Source organism: Manis javanica, chromosome 4 (genome assembly GCF_040802235.1).
Source record: "Manis javanica isolate MJ-LG chromosome 4, MJ_LKY, whole genome shotgun sequence".
NCBI classification, from domain to species: domain Eukaryota; kingdom Metazoa; phylum Chordata; class Mammalia; order Pholidota; family Manidae; genus Manis; species Manis javanica.
This window is the reverse complement of record NC_133159.1, coordinates 30183156-30199985: the sequence shown is the minus strand read 5'-3', so window position 1 is coordinate 30199985 and position 16830 is coordinate 30183156. Positions and strand designations below refer to the sequence as shown.

Sequence of the window (16830 nt, the reverse complement as noted above, 5' to 3'; positions counted from 1 at the left end):
ACAAAGAACAAAGAGCAGCCTGGAAAACTGTCCACCAGAGGCAGCGGCACTTCTGAAAAGGTGCAATATCCTGCTCCCTCTGTGATGGTCATTTTCTGATTTTATGAAGGAAAAAAAACCCCAAAAATCTATTAAAATCTCTGAACTTCTGTTGAACCAGGTGATCGATATAGATGATAAAACTTGTGAAGCCAGCAGTTGATGTATGGAGATCTGGTAGTGAAACCATGAGCTAAAACTTAGGCTTTCTTAGGGAGCCAGAGAGGTCCTTGTCAAAAATGAGGTGTGGGCTGAAGTCTGTGACCAGAACTAAGCAACTAATGAACAAAAGACCTTCCACTGGCAAAATGTTTTACATTTCATTTCCTACTTCTAAAGAGGCTGCTGATCAATTCTGGTCACTCAAATCCAAAAGACTCTCCCCCCATCTGTAAACTGAAAGGTGCAGGGGGAGACTAGGTTGTGTCTTGATGGTCTAACTTTAATATTCTTCAGTTCTAACATTTTTAAAGTAGCTGCCCCAGAATCCTGAGTCCTCCTGGTTCTATACTGAAAGACATTAAAAACCTTGTCCTCTGAGGAAAAAAAGAGTAGAAAGAACCAAGAATGTTTGACCTGGAGCAGATTCTAGGCAATATGAAGTATCTGAAGGACCTCGGACGTGGGAAGAAGGAAGCTTGTTTGGGATGTCTCCTTAGGCTGGCACACTAAGATCCGAGGGCAGATTTCTAACCAACAAAAAGCTTTCTCACAGTTATTCATAGAATAGGGTGTCCCCTAAAATGATAACTTTACTGATCCTGGAATTGTTTGAGCAGAAATTCAAGCAATCATTTGGCAAGGGTCTGGGGCAACAGATTTGTAAATCCTCAATCAGCTTGTTCAGGATGAATTTTAACTCTTCTGACACACTATGATCCTAAAACTTGATCAGCTTACAGATCAGATGGAAACTTGACATTTCAGGGAATCTAACTGGGTTTTAATTTTCAAAAAAGGGTTTTAATTTTCCTTTAATTATTCAGTACAACTGGAAAAACCCAGGGAAAGCCAGATCAATTTCACTAGCAGATCTCCCTGGCCAAATACACTCCCTTAAAGTGTTCAGATGTCATAACACACTGTTTAGTGTGCCAGGGCCCTTCTGGTTGGAAGAATCTGAGGAATTCTGGCTCTGGACTTGGATGGGTGGTTATCTATTGTAAAGAGTGATCTTGATGTGGAATTACAAACTTGATGGCCAGAAATTCCTTTCTTGTTTCCTCAACAAGTCAGGTACCAATCAATTCAGTCTTTTCTTATTTCCTCCCCAAACAAATCTAGCTGTACCTTGTTCTCACCAATGCTCTATATTGTAATATAAATAAGTGGAGCATTTTGGCAACTATGAAGTTCAGATTAAAATTACTTACCAGCTTAAGTCATACTCTCTCTAAAGTGCTAGAGAATATTACAGTGGAACCTCCCCAAAGTTCAAACACAGCCTTATAGAAAGGTTTACATAAAGAATTGCCCAATTCTCTCCCCCACCTCCCACAAAAGAAGCCAGAGAGTGCTTTCTCAACGCTTTCCTCCTTTTTTATCATCAGTATGTGTTTAGAAAGAAATCAAGAGAGGAAGCACAAGGTCTCTTCCCTCCATGCCTTATTTTTTTCATCTGTTCATGAATTTCTTCTTAGTCTTGGTATGTGGAACTCTGCCAATAGCCATCTCAGTGACTGAAATAAATACCTGATACAGCTTTCAGCCTCTTGCTGTTCTGATATCTCCAACAACAAAAAAAAGCATCTGTTCATTTCACATGCTGTGTGTAAACTTTCTAAAAAGCAGTACAGAGAGGTTCTGAGAACCTGTCTGGATGCTTCCCCTACTTTTGTAACTACAAATGTATGTGCTGAAACCAAATTTCAAATTGGGTTCCAGTTAGTTGACTACAGAGTTCTCTACTTGTTTTGAAATTCCTAACAGAATTTGGTGTCAGATTTTCCTTCAGTGAACTTAGAAGAACAATCCTGGCTTTTTCTGCTGTCTTCCTAATTAAAGACAGCCGGGTGGAGTCTCCTCGCACCCTAACACAGCTCCCTTTCCAAGTTTTGGGCCTGGCACTTTGCCTGTACTCCAGACTTAAATCCCCGGTCCTGTAGGACAATCTGAGGACCAGAGATCCATACTTCCTCAGATTTTATGATGCCTTTTAATCCACTTCTCTCTCTTAGTGGATTAGTTCTGATTATAGGAGGATACAGTAGACTCTCTAGATCTTGCACATTTTAAATCTACAAAGTGCCTTTCATCTTAGTTTCTCAAGATTTTACAAGCATTTATTTAAGTGGCAAGTGTAAATGCCACAGTTTTATCTGTACCTGTTGGGCATCAGTCGCTACCATCCTTTGGTGCTTTTATTATATAAAGAAGACTAAAGAGTGACTCATTAAGCAATACAGCATGATGTGAAACTTGTTTCAAACAGGATACTAAAGATTTTGATGCTACTTGAGCCCTTGCATATTCCTGAAACCATGAAAAAATTTCCACACACTCTGCAGGAACTCTCATGACCCCTGAAAGCCCTTTTCTGCTTGTAGAATTTTCAGAAGACAGTATATTAATCCCTTTTTTAGCTACTCACCAACAGTGGTGGTGACCAAAGCACGGGGCTTTGCAAGTTAGAAAAGACCTGACATACAAGTGGGAGGAAGGCAGGTGGGGGAAATGAAAGCTTTATGGAGGGAATCACCATTTACTCATTAGGACTGGGATGTTCAGAGATGGTAAAGACAAGGCCTTCTAAGCGAAAGGTCAGAGGCAGGAAACCTAAGCCCTGCAGAAGCAAATTCGAAGTTAGTGTGGCTTAAGTAAAGGGTGTATGAAAGGGAAAGGCAAGTAACTCACAGCCAGTTCACTGAGGCCCTTGAAAGCCAAACGGGAATTTATGTTATATTCAGAAAACCATTATGACATCATGATTTACTTATTTTAAGCTGACTGGATGGTCATGTGAGTTACTAAGTGGTGTGTGAAAAGTTTCCTAAGAATTTGGGACTAGGTGCTCATTCAATTGCCATTTAATATATGTTATTTCATATTAAAAAAACCAAATCCTTAATTTATTAATGAAGCTTGGGGTGGTAACTTACTTGTTCAAAGTAACACAGTATTAAATAGGTCTGCTGATACTGCACTGGTGTCAGTATGTATATGACGGATTATAGGCAGGGAAGACTGAAGGCGGAGCAGGCAGGACCACACAGTTATGCAAGAGGTAACAAAAGCCTGAACTTACAAGTAGGGGGAAGGGGCTGTGTAATAAACTACCGAGGCAGAATATTCGGATTTCACAACTGACTAGTGAGAAAGTAGAGGTTAGAGGGCAAAATAAATTAAAAATAAGGCTGTAGTATTAGTCTTGGGTTACTGGGGGCACAACAGTACTACAAAAGAGCATCAGGGAGGAAGAAAATACTTGAAAAAGAAATGCAATGTGGAGCATACTGAGTGTGAAGTATTCAAAGGCTACCCATGTGGAAGTGTCCCTAAAGGCCCCTCACACAAAAAGACTGATGTTCGGGGTAGAGATGCAGACTTGGAAGCCTTCTCCCACAGAAGAGCAAGATGTTGGACATCCCAGGGGATGTGGAGAGGGGGCAGAAGAGGCAGATGAGAGAATTTCAGGACAAAACAGAAAAGTAGTCAGAGAGAGAATGGAAAGAGTACAGTGTTAGGAAAGTAAATGGCCAGGAGGGTTTTAAGAAACAAGACATGATGTTGAAGGCTGTGTAACAGATGAGGAGGACAACGAGTTAGACAGGGCCACCAGACTTGGCAACTAGGACGTCAGTGCATGCTCTAAGAGAACAGATTCTGTGCAGTGACGGGGGCCGGGTCAGATTACAGGTGGTTAAGGATAAGTAGCGATGAGAATGTAAGTACTGGTCCTCCCTTCTCAAGACTGTTCTTGTGGCTTACGTGATACTGTGCTATCCTGATGCTAGCCCAGAGGCAAGCCAGTCCTTCTTTGTCCTTTGGGCTCCTCTTCTGTCCTCTTAAGGCAAGTAAGTTGGTTAAGATATGTTCTTATTTCTTTTCATTTGTTCAAAATGTATTGGGGTCTACTATGTGTCCTAAATTATGCCAGAGACTAAGAGAGAGAGTGACAAACAAGACGTGTCAGGAGCCTACATTCTAGTAAAGGGGATAAACATTCATTTTAATTTACTTGCAATAAGCACTCTGAAAGAAAAGCAAATAGTGCTATGAGAGCTTAGGTCAAGGGACCCAATGTGACCTAGGTGTTTGGGGAGGCTTTGCTGAGAGAGTGACAATGTGGGTTTTCACTTGGGACTGAGAATAATCTTCCCAGTTCTAGGTTTATACGACTTTACAACTTTCACAAATTGACAGCTTCACAAAGTTGCTTGGCTATTTCCATGAAACAGGTCCTTGGGTTGAATTGCCAAGGAATCTTGCTGTAGGGGGTTCTTTTTCCAGTATCAGAAAAGCAGGTAAAATAAATAATACAGAGGGAAAAGATTTATGAAAATTGTCTTTCATTTTGTTACTAAAGCAATTCTTACATTGATCACAAATAAACAACTTAGGTTTGAATGCAAAGTATTAGACCAAAAGCAGAGCTCTTCCTTTGGGAGTGAATTATAAAACAATAGACATACTAAATGGTACACTTGAATGGATGCAATGAATTCAAGTTGGAGGAGCCCTAAGTTCAATTCCTTTAAATTCTTATCATCTTCTTCCCTTGACTCATATGTACACATAACCAAATATTAGTAACACATATTTGCTGAAACTGTGAAGATTTAAAGCTTTTCTGTAAAACATCTTGATCTGTTATATATGCTTGGCAGAGGGATTAATTATACATGTCTTTTCAAGCTGCTTTCCCCTGAAATTAACCTGGTATTTTCTCCCTCACATCTCGATGTTTTAATGAAAGATTGATAAAATTAAGAGGTGTCTCTCCCAAAGATGCTGACTTGGTAGTTGCCATTGTATGGCAATAGAGGAAGATAACATGTTATATGTTAAAAGCTAATTAGGCCAAGGGCCCTGAGATCATTAAAGTTGATCTGATGGGTAACTGAGTGACTGGGGAAGTCACTGAGCTGGTAATGGCTTCTGGTTAATTCTGGTTAATGATATGAAAATAACATTGATTTATAGAGCTCATAAGCCAAGGTCAATGTCAGAAAAACTTGCTAAATGTGGGATTCTGATATGAATGAATAAATTAACAAATTAAATAAATCAGTAAACATGTATATGTATGTATGTGTACATAAAGAATACTTAAAGCTATTGTTAAGAGTCATGACCTAAACCTCTCTAAAGTTAGAAACAAGCTCTGCATTTGTTCCCACAAAAATTGCTCAGGAAGGCTGTTGTCTGTCTTTGTGTTTCACTGCTGCCATCAAACTAATTTTGCTCTATCTTCATAATTTCCATTTTTCTGAGAAAGAGCTAGTCTAATCTGGTGCTGGGCCTTAGATCAAGTCTTCCAGAAAATGATCATTTTTAAGCATAAAGGGCATAATTTTTCTTATTTAAAAGACTTTATACTATTCTAATCTGTATGTCTGGATAAACCTTTTTTAAATTAAAGGATATTATCATTTATTGAACACTTAATATATGCCTAGTACTTCCATCTTCATCACTTCATTTAATTCTTAGAAAAACCCTAAAGATATGATTTACCATTGTTCACATTTGATAGTTGTAGTAACTATACAGAGAGGTTAAGTAATTTCCCTCAGGGTCACTAAGCTAGTAAATGATAGAGCTAGAATTCAAAGCTGGATATTTCTGACTTAAACTCGTATTCAGTTTTTGTCACCATACCAAGCTGAATGAAGTATGAAGACTCTTAGCTGTCAACTAATTGTGTAAGTGACAATGACTCTAAACTGATGGGTAAGTACAAGACAATATTTCAGAATCTGTCTTTCTTCCAGTGCATCTGAAGTAGCAAATTTCTTTCTTAGAAATTTGCTTTGTTCAGACTAACACTGAAATGAAATTATGTTCCTTTAACATATGCTCTCTAGTTGAGAAGGGAGCCCAGAGGCAAGATGGAGAAGTGAGGAATCCAGGCTAGGATTAGAATTTCTCGGGACACACAAGGATTTACCTCAAGTCTTGCATACTAGACAGCATTTTGAATCCTAAACCTCATATGTCTTATGAGAAATAAAGAGCATGCATCTAATCAGTCAAATGTTTGCTAATTTCCAACAATACTATTCCAATTATACCAATGTGCTAACTACTTTGAGGGATATAAAAATTAATTTATTGAGATGAGCTATGGGACAAATGCATATAATCAGAAAACACCAAAATTAGGCAGTGTATGATAAGAGCAAATGAGTTACAGATATTAAAGGATTTAGGAGAACAGTCAGAGGAGTAAGCTGGGCAGATCAAGAAGGCTTTGTGGAGGTATAGGACTTGTAATAAGCCTTTTGGTATTGGTAGAAATCAAATAGGAAAAATGTATAAGGAGTGTCTAGAAAAACTGGATGGAATAGATGGTCTATATAGGAAATGAGACTGGAAAAATAGCGGGGATCCAAATATGTAGTTTCCAAGGCTGGAGAAGGAAAAGACTGGAGGCACAGAAATAGACCATTCTGGAGGATGCCACAATTTAATTAATCTAATCAGATGACCCCTCCATTGTTCTGGGCAAAAGATAAGTACTCACAGAAAGAAGGGGGAATAGAAACAGAAGCTCAGGGAAAACCACATTGGAGACCCAAGTTTTAGAAGGCTACAGCATAATTTATGTCTGTTTTTTCCGTGGGAAACATGTGCGTACACACTGGCCATCCAATCACACTAGCTCTCTGCATGCCTAACAGAGGATCCTTTGTTCCCAACAGCAATGCTCAAAAGAGACAGTCTGATAAAAATCACACTGAGATCAGTACTCCCAGCTGGTGCAGGGGCTGATGCCATTCCATAACACACCCCACAGGAAGCAGCTTGAGATACACAGCTGACTGATTTCCACAGCAGGAGCCTGTGGCAGGGTGGGGTGGAGACTGGTCGAGCAGAGAGAGAATTCTTTAGCCACTAACTCAAATTAGTTCACCAAGATCCTGAATTTATCCGACAGATCTGTAGAAGTCACTCTTGGAACCAACACTAATTTCTTAACTAATTTTTGCAGAAAGGGAAGAAAACCATGAAGCTTCCCCAGGCAGTAGAACTATTTTGTCAGTTAACTCCTGTTTGTTATGAAGAGGGCAAAACACCAAGCTCCCTATCTTTCTAGAAACTGACTGAATATTCTGTGTTCTAAGGGGCTATCTTGTATATTACAGGGTGTTAAACAGCATACCCAATTATGACAAACAAATGTTTCTGGATATTGCTAATGTACCTCCAAGGGTCAAAACTGCCCTCCATTTGAGAACTACTGGTCAAGCATGAGCTTTGGCACCAAACAGACATTTTCAATCCCAGCTCTAACATTTACTTGCTGTGTGGCTTGAACAAGTTATTTTAACACCTTCAAGTCTCAGTTTTCTTATCTGCAACTGGGATTTTCAATATCTGATTTATAGGGGGGCTTTTAGGATTAGAGATCATTTAGACTTAAGTCTCTGTTACCACACTTAACCACTCCAACACGGCCACTGAAATTCTTGTGTCTGATTCCCATACTGCATTGTTAATCAGAGACTGACAGAGACCCCAGCACCTACCCCAAGAACTGGCACAGAGCAAGTACTCAGAAATATGGAGGCTCTTCCTCCTAACCCCACAAAGGGATCCTATGGGTATCACCACATAGCACTTATTCTTATCCCTGGGTGGCCAAAGCTGTGAAAGGTCCTGCCAGTGGTAGGAAAACAGTTTGTACAGGCCTAGGGAATAAGTGTACCCCATTATCCTCCACAGCCCAAACCAGAGACTGGTATTTGAAAAGCACTTAGTGGCAGAGGCAAAGTAATACAGAAGGTGGGGAGGGAGCACATTCCTCCCATAGCTAGGTTTTCCCAAACAGGACAGCTGAGACTTGGGAGGACTCTGTCTGGCAGGAGACAGCCCCCTGGGAGGAGTGACCTGACACAACTCCCTGTGGGACTCAATTTATTCCCGGTGACCCAACCAACTCTTAAAAATAACGTGCCTTTCAGAGCAACTCATTATACTTCCTAGAGGCTTGCTGCTTACAGCTCTTGTGCCAGCCAGCTAACTTGAAAATGCCCAGGATATTTCTGAATCTAAGGCTGAGACCACTTCCCATTCATTTCTAGACACAACGAGAAACAGTCTTGTTCTGCAAGTCTGTCATTATCTCAACTGTCTTCACTAATCAAATACGCAACAATAAACACAAGGTCTGCACAGGATAAATTCTAGTTTTTCTGGGAACATGATTTTCTTCCTTTTTATACAAAATCATTTGATGAATCTCAGTCACAAATGCTATGTGCTGACACTATACGTGAAGAAATTCAGTAAACTTAAACAGCTCAGTCCTTCTTTTTGGTTGAGATGAGGATGTATTTGTTGGTTTAAATCTTCTCTTGCTACCAAAATTTCCAGAGATTTTTAAAGTAAAATCCACCAACACTTTCTTGACCTTCCATTTGATTTTACTACTTTACTGAGGCATGAGGCATGATGATGTCATGGCTGTAATCTTGGGATTTTTGCTTGTCATGCTGATACTTAAAATACTAATAGTGAAACTTTAAAATTAGGCTAGAAAAAATTTGATGTGAAGCAAACTTAAAGGCCTTAAAGGCCCCTTCACCTTCTCCCCACCCAGTTGCTTCGATGTGGGTGGAGAGGATTATTACAGACCATTGGAATTCTTTGGAGGGGGAGGGGAGTGGTCACACAGTGTTATAAATATCAGCTGCCAAACTGTGAGCTCCTGGGCTGAGAACAACTGACAGACTGTAGTCGACCTTTAAAGGCACAGAACAAGGGAGCTCCGTGAAGTACTGCCACATAGGAAGTTCCTCTTCTCTCCAGAAATGCATCATCAACTGAACACCTGCACCAACACTCGTGTGTGATACAAACTACAGATGCCGGGGACAGTGAGTAGGAGATTTTAAACCAGAGACAGATTAGGACCAGCACAAATAAAGAATCCAGTGCCTGGCCTAAAGGAAGGCTGACTTAGAGGCAGTTATTGCTACTACACAGTCATAATCAGGTTATCAGAAGTCTGCTTGCTACATTAAATATCTAAGTTAATCAACAGCACCTTTCCCAGCTGAATTCTGTTTCCTGGATATAGGAGGCGAGTTTCCTCTAGGGCAGTGGTTCCCAATTGAGGGAGAGTTTGCCTTCTAGGGGACATCTGACAATATCTAGAGACATTTTGGCTGTCATGCTGGGGAAGGGTAGCTCCTGGTGTCTATGGGTAGAGCCCAGGGATGCTGCTAAACACCCTACAGTACCCAGGGCAGTCCCCACAACAAGGAATAATCCAGGTCAATATGTCAAGGGTGCTGAGCCTGAGAAATCCTGTTCCAGGGCATTCTCATTACTTCCGTGAACCCTAGTAGTTCCTATTAGAATAGCCTTACTTAAGAAAGGAAAAAAAAAACCCAAAGACAGTGCAGGGGGTCAGCACAAGGTGGCGGTGGGGGGAGGTGCCTACTCAACTCATCTCAGCTGCTGTAGTAGAGCTGGAGACACCTAAACCTCCAGGTGACACACAGGTCATACCAAGTGGGATTTCCTTTCTCTGCAAGGGCAATGGATAGTGCTGATCTCATTTCCTTTATTCTCTAGTAAGCCTAACTGGCAAAAACATGGATGGGCTGATAATGTCTTTGTAATTACTTAAAAGGAAGGCATCAGTATCTTTGTGCAAATTGGCAGTCTTTCAGCTCCATGTCAGGCCTGTCCTCCAAGAATTTTCATATGTGCTTACAGGGAAGCCTAAGCTTGTTTACCATGAGGCAAAAAAAATCAAATGAAGAGGGCTTTCTTGTTCTGGCTTTACAATAGGATATTGAGGTCTCCAGACAGAAGCTGTAAGTGTAAGCAATCCCTGGACCTGGAATCTGTTCAACCTGAATTAGGACTGAGAACAGTCCTAAGGAAGCCTGCCACCTCACCAGTGTCCTACCAGCCTGGCCTCAAAGACAAGGATGGGAAAGATTGACTGGTTTTGATGCTATAAATTCACCATTAGGTGAAGTGAACCTTTGTGAGAAACCTATGGATCCTAAAAAGATTTCCGTTTTTACCACTGTTCTTCCTTGTCACTGCATTGTAGAGTGCCAGGTCTGAAGCCGGGCCTGAATACACAGTAACTATAAGTGCATATGACATGGAGTGTATGAGGCACATCCAGGTTTCCTGACACTGCTCACCAGTGTGATACCAAAACCACCACATACTTCCTGAGAGGCCAGCATGGTTCATGGAGTGCAAGGGAGGGGTTGGTTTAAGACTCAGAACGACCTCCATTCTTGACTACAAAACCTACACAGGGAATTTCAAAATGAGGACAATCTTGTTATTATCAGATTTAACAGATTTCTTCTCTAAATTTCAGGGTTCCCCCCACCCCTTCCCAGGAAGGTCACACTAGGGGAATTCTTTGGCTTAAGTTTCAGTGAAATAAAGGCCCCTCCTTTCTGTTAGCTTCTGTTATGTAGACACAATTCCTTTTCCTCAATAATCAGAGACTCCTGTTCAGGAAAAAGGAATTTCCTGTAAGAGATTAGCCAAAGTCTTCTCTTTCCAGATTTTTGAAAACATGTTCAATATCTAGAAATTTGAGATTTTTGGAATGACTTCTTCCTTTCTACTTGCAGCAAAGAGCTGAACCAGGTCAAGCACCTTACTTGGAAGGTTTGAGGTCTTGGCCTGTTTAGAGCGGGAGAAGACTCTCTTCCCATCTGACAGATGCTCACTGGCTGAACCACATTCTACCCATTTATTCAGAAGCAATAGAGGGAAAAGCCTTTCCTAGGGAATAATGACCTCCCATTTTTCATGTACATTCGAGAAGGAAATAATTTTTCTCACAGGCTAACTGCCCCTCCATGCATCTATCAGCACTCCTGCACAGCTCCAAGTAAGCCTGGGGTTCTCCACAAGTTTGAGTCATTCATCTATTCTAACCATCAGCAGTGGAGTTAGCTAGGTCAAAGCGGAACCCACAATTCTGTCTCTCAGATTCAGACCCTCTTCTCTTCAGTAGACTTTAGGCTAAGAGTGTGATCTCCTTACAAAAAAAAAAAAAGCTGAAAACTTAAAGCTAATGCTGTTTAAAATATTAATCTTCATCTTTGTTCCTGTCTTGTTAAAAATGATTTGAATCTGAGGGCAGAGTCACACTTCATGAATCTGGTCTGCTGCTGGTGTGAGGGAAGATTAATCTGTTGCTATATATGAACCTGGGAACTCAACACTCAAATCATGAAAGTGACTCAGTCCTCAGAAGGGGTCCAGAAGGATCTCTCCCTCACTCAGTCTTTAGGGGGCTCTGGAACTGACGCACAGAGCTCTCCCCTCTCACTGCTTTCACTTCCCATGAGCTCAGCAGGAGCTGAGCCAGGCCTGCGCTCCTCCCCTCCTGATGAAAGGCCTTTTCTGGGTGGAGGCAAATACCCTTCACAAAGCCTTTGACTTTATAAGGTGGGCCTGAGGAACCGGGCTTCTGATTTGCATCCCCAGCTTGGGGAGGATACACACAGGGCGAGTGACTTCGGGCCCTGCCTTCTCTCCCCTTTCTTCTCTTGCCTGTCAACACCAGTCCCTTGCAGATCACCATGCGCTGCAGGTGGCTGGTGATCAGTGTCTGGCCTTAGCCTTCACGTCCGTAACACTGATGGTGGGAGGCTTATTCTCAGAATTAGTGAAACGAATCTGCTATAACAAGCAACTAAGCAGCTACCAATTTCTGAGCAGTACAAGGCTACATACCAGGATATAAATAAAATACAGCCATGTCCAGTAATTTCTTAAGATCTTCCAGCAACATCAAAATTCAGAAAGTCTCTAAAAACCAAGGACTAAATGAAAAGGAAACAATTACTTGTCCTCAAACCCAAATGCTATATATGCCTGCTTGTAGACTCTTTATATTCCAGCTCATATTTAATGTAATTTTAACAGGCTTGTTTACTTAATTTTTTAGCTTGTTGAAGATTAGAAGGGACAGACTGCCGAAGGCACACCCAGTGACAGCAGTGACAAGTAACAGCACTAAGAGATACTACCTGCTGTCAGAGTACTGGAGGAGAAAACCAGACTGCCCTCCCTACACACACACACACACACACACACACACACACACACACACACACACACACACACACACACACACACACACTACACTCAGTAAACAATGTAGAGGCCCTAAGCAAGAACCTCAATTCAGAACTTAAACTGCACAGTAATTTAGGAACATTTAATATAAAGCAGCCTCCAATGATCTCTAATACCCTTGATGATATGAATGGGGTAGAGAACAGTAAAATATTTTTAGTAATGTTAACCTGCAAAGAGCAAAACATATATACATGACAATATTTAGAAAATTAGGCAAATAAAATTTGAAATAATCCCCATATCAACCAGCATCTAGTTTGATAAAACTATTTTGGAGCCTAAAGTGATAAGCTTCAGTTTCCTAAGAAATTTGTTTAGTTGGTTAGACAGTTAATTCTAAGTAACCTGGATCCAAGTAAATTGGATAAATAAAGCAGGCTTGCAGAAGTCTCTGCTTTCGAGGAGTTTACAAGGGAAGAGGAAAGAAAAGTGTGCATGGTAAAGCAAGGAAGGCTGCCTGCCATTGGAATGGAATAGGCATGTGGCAGTTTCCAGGAGGAAAACGTGGGCTCATGGGTTTGAATTTCCTCAATTTGTTCTTTTCCTTACTTGGGTGCCTCAGGAATTCCAAATGCAATGACTTACGTTGTTCTGAACTGCACTGTCTCCAAATACTGCAATGGGATCCTCAGCCAACATCTCACTTCAGTGCTAAACAACCCCGAAGCTAGAAGGGTCTTTCTGAAACAGCCGCCTTTCTGCACTTAGAACCTGTCTACAAATTTGTGACCTTTCTTGGGGTCATGCAGCTGTAACCTGGTGTCACTTTCATGTTTTTAATAGAAAGAATCCTGACAGGCAGGATTCTAGGGAAGAAATTAACTCTGATGGCAGGAATGTTACTGTGTAAGTGGGAATAATTAACACCAGTGATGGAATTAAAGTGCTGAAGTATCCTCCTCTCCAAATCTACCCCATGCGACAAGAAGGGAAGAGCAGCAGAAAGGCCCCCAGCCATGGAGTGAGGCATTTTCAGGCATTTACAACAAAGGAAACTCTTGGGGTCAAAGGTTCGCTCAGTGAGAGCTAAGATCCAACACACAGTCTGAGTTCCAAGACCTTGACCCAGCAAATTTACCCTTTTGAGTCAACTTCTCTCATCTTCCCCTGTTGTTTTAATTTAGACTCACAAAATCTCAGGACTGGATTCTGACTCAGGCAAAGAATTAGAACATTTCTGCAATTAAGGCCGTGCTTCTCAAACTCTGCTACAGAAGGTGAACTTGTACTCTTGGGGAGTCTGAGGTGCAGTCTTAGGCACTCCTTGCTATTAGTGGAGTTTTACCTTAGTGATTCATGGGAATTTTGTATTTTATTTCATAACACATCAATGACTTTCCCTTGAAATCTGTGAAAAAAATCAATATTTTAGGAATATGAGCCCATGTTTATCTTACAGCTTTTCATACCTCAATTTAAAAACAGGGACCTGAAAAAACATCCGCTGCTATTAAAGATCAGTTCATTTGAAATTTCAAAAAAATCGCATGAGATTCTTAGAGTAAGAGATAAGGTTTGGACATTTCTTTCTATACCCTTAATTGGTTATATTAAAATAAATTACAATAGAAAAATGTTCAAAACAATTACCCAGGTGCGTTCAAGAGACTGTTTAGCTTCAAATGGTGTGCTTTGATGGTGATGGAAGTGAGACTAATGACACCAGTGACAGAAGCTAAGACGTATACTCAATTGGTTTCCAAGTTACAAGGGAAGAAATACATTTATTAAACAGAAAAGATTAAAAAAAAAGAAACAAAGGCAAGACTTACTTTAAAATCTGCTAATTGCTGGTTGATGATATCCACTTCTGTGCCCACGACCCACTGCAGGGCCTCTCCCTCCTCGGCTGCTGTGGTCATGTCACTGAGCACTTTGAGTTTCCTGTAGAAGTCCTCCACACGGCCCAGCGTCAGCTCCAGCTGCTCCTGACGAGCTTTACTCCTCTCCGTCAGTTTGCCACACTGCTTGTTCAGGGCTTCTAGCTCCCTCTTGAGACCTAACAAGTCCAGAGTCCCCTCTTCCTCCAGCATTTGTCGGCACTCTGCTTCAGAGGCCTCTATGTCTACCCTGAGGGCTTGGATTTTGTTAAGGAACAGCCGTACATCCTCAATTTGGGACTGGAGGCTATCAGTGTCTCTGCCGATGGCACCCATGCCATCTAGCTCATCGTCCAGGTCTGCCAGTTGAGAGAACATCTCTCGGACTCGGCAGTGGAACTGACCAATCCCCTCCAGCTTGTTTTCCATTGTCAAGCAACCACTGTTCAGTCTTTGCTTCACCTCTAGGAACTCTTGCTGGGTGACCTCAGCTTGATGTAGAAGTTGGGAAGCATCAGATCCATTGGGGGCATCTGCCACCAGGCCCTGCGTGAAGTTCCTCAGGTAGTCTACCTGGGGCTCCAGGCTCTGCAGCACTTCCTGCTGAGCTCTGAGCTTCTCTAGGTTCTTGTTGCTGCAGGCTTGAGAACCTAGAGCATCAAAGATCTCAAGTTGGTGTCTGGCCCCTTCAACTTTCCTTTCAATATTTTTAAAGCTTTCCTGGAACTCCTTGAGCCTCTGAGTCATTTCTTCAAGTGACCCTGTTTTGGTCTGTAGCTCTTCTGTAATGGAATCCATGTTCTGGTTGATTCCAGCTTTCTCATCCCGGATATCATCCTCGTCTGTTTCTGAAGAATTGATCAGAATGTCAGCAGCACTGTTCAGTATTTCTAGCAGGGAGCGGCGCTTTTCCACCTCACTCAGCATAGCCTTTGATCTCAGCAGACTGGACTCTAGCTGCACTGGATCCAGAGTGACCTGCAGGTCAGACATCTCGGCCTTGCAATCTTCTATCCAGGGCATGAGGTCTTCCACATGCCACTTGTACTTCTGAGCTTTCTGCATACAGTCCTTAAGCCTAGATTGTCTGTCTGCAGTTTTTTTACTAAGCTCTTCCCAATGGCTTTTGAGCTCAACTAATTGGTTTTGTAAAGTCTTTTTCTCTTCTCCAGGAGATACAGAAAGAAGCAGAGATTCTCCTTCAGTCACAATCACCTCATAGGAACCACTGTGTTGGTTAAGGCTTTTCTGAAACTCTTCATTCTCCTGTAGCTGAGACTGCAGCCTCTCCAATTTTGCGGAAATGGGGCAGTTTTTTGCTTGCTGGCTTTGTCTGTCATCCAACCAGGTTCTCAGCTCATCAAACATTTGCTGGAACTGCTGGGTGCTGGCAAGAGCTGCCTGGAGTCTGTTCATACGGTCAGCTGAAATGAGAAAATCAAATGGAAATCAATGGAGTCTGAACATAGCATTAAAATGGTCACTGGAATGTATGGTCTAATCTTAGGAGAAGGAAACTAAGGTTAATTTAAGGCCTACCACAAAGTAGCACATAACTAGGCTCCTTCATTTATCTCGTTTAATCCTCACATCAACCTTATATGATGACCTGAGTAACAGAAGTAAACTTCTACTTCTAAGCTGGTAAAAAGCCATAAATGATTTTTCATAAGAAGTCCAGAACATGCTCTAATTTTGTATATATGGCATATGTGTGTTTGTATGCACATGGGTAAGTAGGTGTGTGACTCCACCTATGAGTACATCTATAAGCATGAATCTCTACCTGTAGGCTAAACTTATGTGTGTTCTTATCTCTAGGATTAAGCTATGGAAAGTTTTACATATCGCTAGTGTCCAGTCAATGTGTAATGGCCATTGAAGTGCTCATGGTAGCTGGGCAGAGGGATAGAGAAGTTGGACTATTGTGAGTCTACAAGCTGCTTAAGAGCCACCCTATATTCCTGGGACTACCACTAATTGCTCCTCTTTTGGCTTGCTGCAAATAATGGCAGCAGTGTGTTCCTCACCCCAACTCACCTGCAAGGTCTTCTAAACCTTGGAGAGGCAGGGCAACCGTTTCCAAACGCTTCCTCAGCTCATCCTTGAGGTACTGCTCACCAATGAGCACTGAGAGTTCATCACAGAGCGCCTGCGCCTCCCTAATCTTATGGTCTAACTGCTCCACGTCAGATCGAATCTCACTTGTCTCTTCCAATTGCTGCTTCACAGCCTCAGGTTGGGTGCTGATGGCTGACTGGCCACTTAGTCGCTGTCCAACTGCCTTCACCTTCTCTGATAAGTCCTGGAGCAGTTCTTGGTACTGGGTGCTTTTGACAATAGCTAGGTCAATTTGGCTGGAACGGGAATTGAGCTTGTCAGTCAGCTCAATCCACTTCTGATTGATGCTCTGGAGTTCTTTCTGTACTTGGCTGGTGGAGGGAGAGAGATCTCCAGGCCCTGTTAGGATGCCCTGAACAGCCTCATTCAGCTGCTCATGCTGTTGCCTGCGTGCTTCAAATTCCTTCAGCATAAACTGTGATAGAAATGACACCAACATGTTTAGAGAGAAAAGACAGATCTAAAAAAGTGTCAAAACAAAAACTGCTTTTTGGATTGTGCCAAGTAGTGCTAACTCCTTTTGGAAATAAACCAGAAAACTCCACGGACC

General features: G+C 41.8%; 1 protein-coding gene across 28 annotated transcripts in view; it reads right to left on the bottom strand.

Annotated features, from left to right (window-relative positions):
* The window catches only part of MACF1 (microtubule actin crosslinking factor 1), a 471369-nt gene that overhangs the window by 217663 nt on the left and 236876 nt on the right, over nucleotides 1-16830 (bottom strand). For all 28 annotated transcript variants that reach the window (XM_073233661.1, XM_073233662.1, XM_073233665.1 and 25 more), the window contains 2 exons: nucleotides 16200-16695; nucleotides 14112-15583 (listed from right to left, as the gene is read on the bottom strand). In XM_073233661.1, the coding sequence (XP_073089762.1) occupies nucleotides 14112-15583; nucleotides 16200-16695 (1968 nt within the window). The remainder of the gene's footprint in view (nucleotides 1-14111; nucleotides 15584-16199; nucleotides 16696-16830) is intronic.